General features: G+C 35.4%; 1 protein-coding gene across 2 annotated transcripts in view; it reads left to right on the top strand.

The window, feature by feature from the left end:
• The window catches only part of LOC114045895 (activin receptor type-1C), a 48,303-nt gene extending 40,586 nt beyond the window's left edge, over positions 1 to 7,717 (top strand). For both annotated transcript variants that reach the window (XM_027866084.1, XM_027866085.1), the window contains 3 exons: positions 2,034 to 2,158; positions 6,412 to 6,542; positions 7,592 to 7,717. In XM_027866084.1, coding sequence (XP_027721885.1) covers positions 2,034 to 2,158; positions 6,412 to 6,542; positions 7,592 to 7,717 — 382 coding nt within the window. The remainder of the gene's footprint in view (positions 1 to 2,033; positions 2,159 to 6,411; positions 6,543 to 7,591) is intronic.
• The last annotated feature ends 2,604 nt before the right edge of the window (positions 7,718 to 10,321 follow it).

Raw genomic sequence — 10,321 nt, forward strand, 5'->3', positions numbered from 1 at the left:
AGCAATATAATATATCTTTGGATGTGATCACTGCTTTCAAGGAGTACATAATCTCATTGACAGTAAAGGTAGCAAGAGAAGTACAAACAAATCACCTATGCACATTTATATGGCTATGCCTTCTTACTGAAGACATATTTAGTGTTCTGGACTATCTTTGGTGACAACACTCGAAAGATAAAGTCATCCTAGATTATCAGCTAGTTCCTTTTCCCCTCTTTTCCACTTCTAAACTCTGTTCTACCATTGGCATTACTTTAGGGTCTTCTGTTTAATATTTTGAAATTAGAAGCATTCAAATAAAACATTCCCATGAGTTGTTAAAGGCCCTTCAAACTAAATATAATAGCTTAGTTTCTGATTGAACCTTTTGGGGTGTCTTCAAAATCAAGCAACTTCTCCAGGTGAACTCCCGAGGGCTGGAAGTTCATAATCCCCCAAGGGTGTTGTTGCAAGTTTTCTTGGCTGTCAAAGGCTGTCATCTTCTTAGAGCTTCTGGATGGTGTAGGTTGGTGGCATAGTAGAGTTTGTGGTGAGTTTGGGCTCGTGGATGAGGATGCTGTGTCTGCATAATTTTTATTTGTCATGTATTTATTGGGTCATTGGTTTATGTACTGGAATATTGAGTATACTCTGGTCCACCCAGCTGTAACTTGTATTACTAATGTTGAATCAGTAACATTTTGTTTTGGTTTTTACACAATTCTCTTAGATCCAACTTAGGTGTATACTAATCTTTGTCCTTACTCAAACTCCCCATTCCTGTCAATCTCTAGTGCCAGCCTTTAGATGCAAGAGTGGCTTTGTGATTATTTGTTTAGTTCTATGTGTAAATGGGATACTGTGGCAATGACTCCTCCTGACTTCTCTGCTTTCTGCCCAGCACTGGCACTCACACGCAAACAAGATCAGTAAGAAACCTTCGATCAAAGAGAAAGAACAAAAGAATGCTAATTAAATTTTTTTCCATTCTTAATAATTATCAACAAAACCTAGCAGAATTAAAAGTGTTCACTACATTAACTACAATCTCTAAGATATTGGGAGTTTGAAAAATGTGGTAACTTTAACCAAAATAATGTTATTTCTGTGTCCCCTTTTGATGTCTTTCCCCCCAATTTTTATTTCTTATTTTGTTGCTATTATTATCGTTATAATTTTTTTATTGTCATGACATTCTATGCTTATATTCTATTCTCTCTTCACTCTGTATTGCTTAATATCTGTTTTTTTCCATATATTCTTCATTTTTTATTCCATTTTATTCCATATTCTTCATTTTTGTCTTTTTTATGGGATGATACCATAACATGTATGTGCATACATCACAGTTTGTTCACCCATTCCTCAGTCATTGGTCGTATGGATTGTTTCTATCTTTGCTACTATTTAAAATAAAATAATTATTAATCCTTCAGTCTAAGGAATCTTAAAAATTATTTTAATAATTCTTGTAGTGAGATCATTGGGTCAGAAACCCAGTCTCTGCTTGCTAGTATTGCCATGATCCAGTTTTTTCTTGAAATTAAATTTGTCAATGTGATTCTGATTTATCTGGCTCAGAACTTGTCCTAAAAGCTTGAAGATATATAAAAATATGTAGAAGTCAAGAAGCCCCCAGTCCTTAATGCCAACTCCAGTAAAGTCTTCTGGATTATTTGATCAAAACCCTGAGGAATTACCCTTTCCCTTGAACCAAAAGCTCCTGTTCTAATCTCTAGGATTGGGTGAATTTTCTAGAATGTGTCTGTAACACCAAAGCTACTCTGTTTTACTAATAATTACTTTCCCTGGTCCTCTCTGACCCTCTACCTGATTGGAAGATTCTGAGACTTGAATCATGGTGCTTAACTAACAAATGCTAGTTTTAATTAATGGGTGCTCCCCTTACCTCTTGTGGATTCTTAGTATGTTATTGCAATATTTCCATTTTGTTTGCTGAAAAGATTATACTAGCTCACAACCACACTAGCATTTTACTGAACTTCAATAAAGTGCATGTGTACAATCTAAAATATAAATTCCTTTTAAAGGTATATGGCTCCTGAGGTACTTGATGATACAATGAATATGAATATTTTTGAATCCTTCAAACGTGCTGACATATATTCCCTTGGTCTGGTGTATTGGGAAATAGCACGGAGATGTTCAGTTGGAGGTAATTATGTCTTACTTCTGAGGTCTTATAATATATTATTTTATAACTGCTTTTAAAATGTACATAAATTAGGGCAGCTAGGTGGTGCAGTGGTTAGAGCACTGGTTTTGGAATCAGGATGACTTGTCTTCCTGAGTTCAAATCTGGTGTCAGACACTTACTAGCTGTGTGACCCTGAGTAAGTCACTTAACCGTGTTTGCCTTAGTTCCTCATCTGCAAAAATAAGTTTTCGAAAGAAATGGCAAACCATTCCAGTGGTTTCTTTGCCAAGAAACTCCAAATGGAATCATGGAGAATTTGACATGACTGAAACGACTGAACAGTAACAAAAAGTTAAGAGAGTTTTGTGATTTAAAAATTTTTTCCCCTAGCACATTGAACTGATGCTACCCATTCAACAAAATATGCTTTGACAACATATTGCTAATTCAGTACAATTCAAGAAACATTAAGCACCTATTTTTTGCAGAATGATATACCACGTACTCAATGAGACAAGTGTTGACATAAGATATAGTTCCTGCTATTATAGAGATTACAGGCAAAGGAATATACCATATATACCAATAACTGTAGTACACAATAATATGTTAATATATCTTGAAGGTCTTTGTTTATTTCTATATATAAAGGAAATATTAGCTTGATAACCCTTCCTGGACACTGTCATGCTGTCCTCTACCCATACACTTCCATTCTTTTGCTCATTTACATAGAGGTAAAGTCAGTAAGGAAACACATTTAAAAAAGAATAAATGGTGTCATTTTTTAAAGATTATAAAAATAGATAAATAATCATCAAATAAAATGATCATCAAAAGTATTAGAAGGAGAATAAATAATTTATAGCAGAAAATGGTAAAGCTTACCCAAGTAATGAACTCTGAAACAGAAATTAGTGACTCTGTGAGACATCAAAAATTAGTACGATACCTAAAGAATATAAAAAGAAGAAAATGTAAGCTATACTTAATATAAAAACAACTGCAAAGGAAAACCTAGATAGTATATTTTAAGAAATCATAAATGAAAACTGCCTAGGTCTTTTAGAATGAAAGGGCAAAGTAAAGATAAAAAGAATCTACTGATCACCTCTTGAAAGAGACCCAAAAAGCAATAGTCTCAGTAATGTCTTAGCCAAAATCCAGTTTCCTTGCCCGGTAAAAACAAAACAAAACTCTGCAACCATTCTGAAAGAAGTTCAAGTACCAAGTTAGGATCACATGAGACCTGGAAACTTCTAACATAAATGAGAGATCTTCCTTACAATATTTCCAAAGGTGAAAGACATAGCCAAGAATTATTTACCCTACAAAGCTGAATATACTACTATGGGGGGGGATGGATTATTAATGAACTAAATTGCTTTCAAGCATCCCTGACAAAAATACCAGGAACTTTCAATGTCAATGTTTATTAAGCACCTACTATGTGTCAGGCATTGTGCTAAGTGCTAGAATACAAAAAAAGCAAAAGACAATCCCTGCCCTCAAGGAGCTTACAATTTAGTAAGGGAGGTCATAAGCAAATAAATATGTACAAACTATATACAGGAAATATAGGAAATAAATAAGAAAGGGAAGACACTAGAAATAAGAGGGATTGGAAAGGCTTCCTGTAGAATATAGGATTATAGTTGAGACTTAAAGGAATCTAGGAAAGCCACTATGCAGAGATGAAGAGGGAGAGAATCTGGAAAGAAGAGTATGTGTTGGAGGGTGAGGTGTAAGAAGACCGAAAAGTCAGGAGAGGACCCTGTTATTAAAGGGGTTTGAATGACAGAGGATTTTGTATTTGATCCTGGAGGTGCTAAGGAGTCACCAAAATTTACTGAGTAGGAGAGTGACATGATCAGACCTGTGCTTTAGGAAAATGACTTTGGTGGCTGAATGGAGGATGGACTAGAGTGGGGAGAGACTTGAGGTGGGCAGATCTACCAGCAAGCTGTTACAATAATCCAGGCATGAGGTGCTTCGGGCATGCACCAGAGTGGTGGAAGTGTCAGAGGAGAGAAGGGGCACATTTTTGAGAGGTGTTGTAGAGGTGAAATCAAGAGGTCTTGGCAACAGCTTGGATATGAGGGTGAGAGTGAGGAGTTGAGGATGACACCTAGGTTGAGAATCTGAGGAACTAGGAGTAGGATGTTGCCCTCTACAGTAAAAGGGAAAGTAGGAGGGAATTTGTTGGAGGAGATGGGGGGAATGAGATCATTTGAGTAGGTAGAGGGACTTCTTTGGTAAGGAGTAAGGTATGTATGAAGTAGGCTGAAGGAGGAGTGGTAGAAGGCATATGAGTGATATGAGATGAGGAAGAGGGTCTTGGCAAATGGCATCTTTTTTTTTCTTCTGTAAAATATGCAGAGTTCTCAGTTGAATGGGTCGGGGTAGGGAGAGCCATGACAGATTTGAGGAGGGATGAAAAAGTTTGGAAGAGCCATTGTGGAGATTGAGATAGTAAATTGCTGAGGGAGATAGTGGGATTACGTAGCAGCAGTAATAGCTCAGTCGAGGCTGTGTAACATCAATTGGTAGTGGACCCAGTCAGAATGTTTGTGATTTTCTCCACCTTCATTCAGCAGCATGTGTGTAGGAGCAAAGGCATTGGATAGTGGGAGTAATCCAAGGCTGAAGCTTGGCAGGAAACAATCAGTGAAATTATAAGGAGGGCTAGGAACTCAACAGTAGAAGATAGTGTAATAAACTTCCAATGAAAACACAAGAATCAAAAGAAACCTAGAAAGGTAAATTTATTTGAAGAATTGGGAGGGGCTGAAGGTGATGTAGTACTTACATTCTTCTAATAGGGAAAGAAGAAAAAAATGTTCTTTTAGAGCCTTAATGGTTTCAAAGGTTGTTTGATGGATTTAAATAAGAAAAATAAAGGATCTGAGGGTGGATTGGTTCTATTCTGAGGGTTTTTGGAGGGGAAAGAGAAGTGATGATAAAAACAAACACAGTAGTATAGAAAGGAGCAAGAAGGTGTGTGTGTGGGGAGTGGGTGGAACTTATTATTTCATAATTAGAGTTAGTGAGAAGAAGAGCATACGGATATGAAGGAAGAGGCAAGGAAGAGTGCCCATTCAATGATCTTCATTCTTATTAGAATAAGGCAAAAGAGAATTGAACATAAGCAATCAAGAGTTTGGTGTAGAAAAACATGAAACTCAATTAGGGAAACAAGTGGAGACAGGAAAAAGTAGAAAAAAAAGATGTTGTCCATCATTTGGTGAATTGCTAAATAGACTGTGGTTTTTGGATGTAGTGGAATATTATTATGCAGTAAGAAATGATGAAAAAGACAATTTCAGAGAATCCTGGGCAGAATGAACTGATGCAGAGTAAAGTGAGCAGACCCAGGAGAGCAATTTATAAAAGGATAACTCTGAAAGACTTGAGAACTCTGATCAATGTAATGACCAACCAATGATGAAGTATTATTACTCACCTCCTGATGAGAGAGGTGATAGTGCAGAAAGAGACATACATTTTTGGATGTCCTTAGTAGGTGGATTTATTTTGCTTGACTATGATTATTTGTTATAGTTTTCTTTTCCTTTCCATTTTTTAATTGAGGGAGAGGGTTGGAGGTGGGTTAGCAATAGTGATGTGAAAAAGAGATGACCATTGAAACATTTTTTTTAATGCACGGGAGGAAACACAGACAAGTAAGACAGTTTTTAAAGAATATATTGAACTTATTATAAGAATAGCAAAGAGTACAAAGTGAAGGCTTATGGTTTAATATACAATGTATTTCCAGTATTCTGCTGTATAACTGGGAATACTCTTTTCTGATGTTTAAGTTCAGAATAAAAGAATTAATTTAAAAAAGAATCACTAAAAGATATATTTAGTTTGATGGGATGGTGTAGCTGTCTTCTATCATCTGAACACCAGAAACAATCAGATTGTCCAAAATTTCTTTAGGCAAAAGAACTATTTTATTGTGGTACATGCATAATTCACTGAAGGATTAATGTAATTATAACAAATTCTGTAACTGAGGGATCATTCATCATTTCTGAAATGCATTTTACTGAAATAAAGATTTTATTTTCAATTGTGTTTAAAACAGTTATCGTTATTGAGATATTGTGAATGTTGCAAATCTTTGATATTCATGATTTATTAAGTCTTCCCTAGTTTACTGCAATGGTATAAAGTTAAGAAGATACTGTTAGATAATCTTAAAAAATCCACCTTTATATGTCATTCACATGAGAATCATAAATTATTCTTCAAATTTCTCATAGGAATCACTGAAGAGTACCAATTGCCTTTCTATGACATGGTGCCCTCAGATCCCTCAATAGAGGACATGAGGAAAGTTGTTTGTGAACAGAAATATAGACCAAATATACCAAACCAGTGGCAAAGTTGTGAGGTAAGTCTATCATCATCATCATCATCATCATCATCATCATCATCATCTATTATTACTTTGCTTTGCAAATACTAAAATCATAGTTGGTCCAGAAGGGATTTTCAATACCTATGACTCATGGCTGGAATCACTACTCAGAATAATTGGTATCTATCCTATTGTAGTTCCTTTTGTCTACTCATATTTGATCTATTTCTTCCCTTTGTATTTAACCTGAGTCCCTTCTGCTGCACCTTCATTTCTCTGGTTCTGCTTCCAGTGGAGGTAGCAAGTATTCTTAGTAATTTTTGTGGAAGAGAAAAGGATAATCCACAAACTGCTTATCCTTTAATAATTCAGAGCTAATTGTTTCTTTCTGGATTTGGAGCTGCCTCAATTTGGAATAATAGATTTTGAATGGAAAGGGACCTTAGAGGCCATTGAGTTCAATACCTTTATTTTACAGATGAGGAAAATGAAGCCCAGAGAGAATTAGCAATTTTTCTCAGGATCATGTAGCTATTAAGTGTCTGAGGAAGGATTTCAACTTGGGTCTTCCTGCCTTGAAGCCCATCACTATATCCACTATCCCATCTACCCACCTACTACGACTGCTACTATGGCTACAATACATCCCCACAATGGCTTATTTTATAGCAATTATTTTATGTGGCTGAATGTTTGAGTCTTTTTTAAAGCTAATTTTTTCCCCTTCTTTGCATTTCTCTCATCTCTTGATCTTAAACATTTTTACCTGAACTGCTGTATGTGAACCTCAACCTGACTTGCTCATCAAATAGTGAAAAGTGGAACTCCATGAGTTTCTAGTCCAGAAATTTGAATTTTAAATGAGGAGTTCATTTTTCTGTGGATAAAAACTATGTGTGTAGGTGGAATTATTTTTTGCATTTGGGTGCATGATTTAATTTTAATTTAACTCTAATTATAGTCTCATGTTTACTGTTTGTTCATCACAGCTTGATTTCAGTTCATTGGTTTTACTGCTCAGCTTTTTTCATTTTCTGCCACTAGCCAAAATAATAATAATATAAAATTCTCTTCTTTTCAAGGCACTCCGAGTAATGGGTAGAATAATGAGGGAGTGTTGGTATGCAAATGGGGCCGCTCGCTTGACAGCTCTGCGTATTAAGAAGACCATTTCTCAACTTTGTGTAAAAGAAGACTCCAAAGTATAAGTGATATTTGGCGTTAGAAAGGAATCTTTTTAAAAATTGTGAATTTTTTTGTTGTGTTGTTTTTCCTTTGCTCTACCTCAAAGATATAAAGTACAGTATTTAGATGCCCAAAGCACAACCCTGAAACCCTATTTTAAAGTTGAGTGCTAGCAGGGCAACTTCTGGCTGATCTTGTCTTCATGTTGTCTTTTATTTTTTATTTTTTCATATTTTTGGCTAAGCAGTGGGGTTAAGTGACTTGCCCAGGGTCACACAGCTAGTAAGTGTTATGTGTCTGAGGCAGATTTGAACTCAGGTCCTCCTGAATCCAGGGCCAGTGCCCTGTACCACCTAGTTGCCCTTTTATTTTGAATAGTAGCTCATCACCTACTTTTTTTTTCCTTAAAGGAAGTTATTAAGAAAATAGTAAAAAAATGATCTAAGAAGAAATGTGACACATAAAGTATGTTTTATTCAATTTTTTCTACTTGAAACAAATACAGATGAATCAAAACATTTTAAAATAGGCATTTTATTCTAAGGCAAAATATATGAAGGACCAAATTAATTGAGAATGCTAAGTAGTTTTCCTTCAATTTTCCGTGTTTTTTTCCCCTATAAGCAGAATAAATTTGTGTAGTTATAGTATTCACAACTTAATTACAAAATAAGGAAGAATGAGATCTTTCACAGAAGTGGTAATAGGCCTAAGTGAACCTTCAGATTTATCCATTTGATATTTTCTTCATAAAACATCAATCACTCCATTTATTATCTTAGCAGTATTACTCTCTTAGTTTTCAAATATTCATAGTTCTCTCTCTCTCTCTCTCTCTCTCTCTCTCTCTCTCTCTCTCTCTCTTTGTGCCTTTAGTCAGTCATAAATTTGCCATCAGTAGGAATTTCCAAAATGGAAGTGAAGGACTAGTTTTTATATTTTTTGTCCAGTTCTAAATGAGAAGAAGAAAGAAGAAGTGAAAGGAGAAAGAGGGAAAGTGATGGTTGTTCTGGAGCAAACCATATGGAAGCTAATTTTATGATTCTACAGGGTAACATAAGAAACATCTTTGTTTAATAGCTATTGTAAATAAATACTCACCTTCTTGTCCAGTCTTTTATGAGTAAGGAGAAAATAATTCTGATTTACTAATTTTTGTTTTTGTCTACCTCTATTGGAGAAGTCAAATACTCAAATGGATCTGTGATGTCATCGATTTGGCAGTTACCTCCAACCATGCAGAATGAATATTATCTGTGCCATTCTGTTCTGTGCACCTCTTGTTCATGTCCTCACAAAAATTTGCCAGAAGGGGTCCACCCAACATGTAGGAGACCTTCCTCTCTTTATCCTGACAATGGTTTGGTGGTACCAGTGGAGGACTCTGCCTGTCCACCTGTCATCCTCTACTCTTGTCATTTGGCTAGCCCATCTTCTCTTTCTATCATACAAGTCCTTGGATAATATTTTTTAGTCTTGTTTTTTTTTCTTCAGACAATGTTTGTTGATTCCATGTTGCAGCCTGCTTAACACACCATGACCTTTCCATTGCACTTGATGTGATATTCATCTTTAGGTCTTTAGAGGTAGTGGTATTATATGTCTTGCTGTCATATACCAACACTGGTAAAATGCTGGTATTATACTGGTTGGCTTTTGCTTTCATGGGAAGCTTGAGTTCAATAAAGGCACTCTGTAATTTCCTGAAATCAATCCAGTTCATTCTCCTCTTCCCTTCCAATTCTGGGCCCAGCTCATTATCCATCTATGCTGTCTGTCCTAGTTATACATACGACTGGACAAGTTTATAGGGTGTCCATCCAAATGCATATTGAAATCTAGTCAATAAACATTCTTTATCCATTTGGTCTTTCTTGTTTGGATAGATAGGTCAAATTCCTTTGGGTGATTAGACATCTCTTTTAGTCCAGAAGGGCAAGTAAGGCTGGATAAAAACTAATTACTTGGGCTTTATTTGGTACAGATTTATAAATCTATTTTAATATTACCCTTGAATAATTTAAAAATAACCATCTAATCTACCATTGAAACACTGTTTAGAGGTTGCTCTCAGTCTCTTATTGCAAATATATTACTTCATTCAGTTTTGTCACCATGCCTATGTTGTTGTTATTGGGACTGGGTGAGGGAAAGAAAAAAATCTGCCTAATCTTGCACACTCTTTCCATAATGGGCCCAAGTAATAGAAGTTGCTGAAGTGATTTTTCTAAAACTAGCTTTAGGAGGAAAAAATAAAACATGGTATAATCTATACTAAAAGCAAAGAAATAAATATTCCCTGTCTGAGAAACCTAAAGCTATACCTCTAATAGCATTTAAGAAATGTGCCATCTTTTTTATACAGTTACAGTTATTTTCATCTTTCACTTTATTTCAAAGGTGGATTATTGTAAGATTATACACCATGTGGATATAGGACAACTCAACAGATCTATAAGTGTGGCATTATTTGGCTTATGCTAAGGAATCCCACTTGTTTTTAAGACGGATACCCTTATATTGGCTAAATGTGCTATTTAATTTGTTTGAAGTACACTGGCTATATAGACTCTTACTTAAGTTTTAAAAGCACATATACATATTATATATCAGTATGTTTAATGTTT

Source organism: Vombatus ursinus, unplaced genomic scaffold (genome assembly GCF_900497805.2).
Source record: "Vombatus ursinus unplaced genomic scaffold, bare-nosed wombat genome assembly UNPS02014779.1, whole genome shotgun sequence".
NCBI classification, from domain to species: Eukaryota; Metazoa; Chordata; class Mammalia; order Diprotodontia; family Vombatidae; genus Vombatus; species Vombatus ursinus.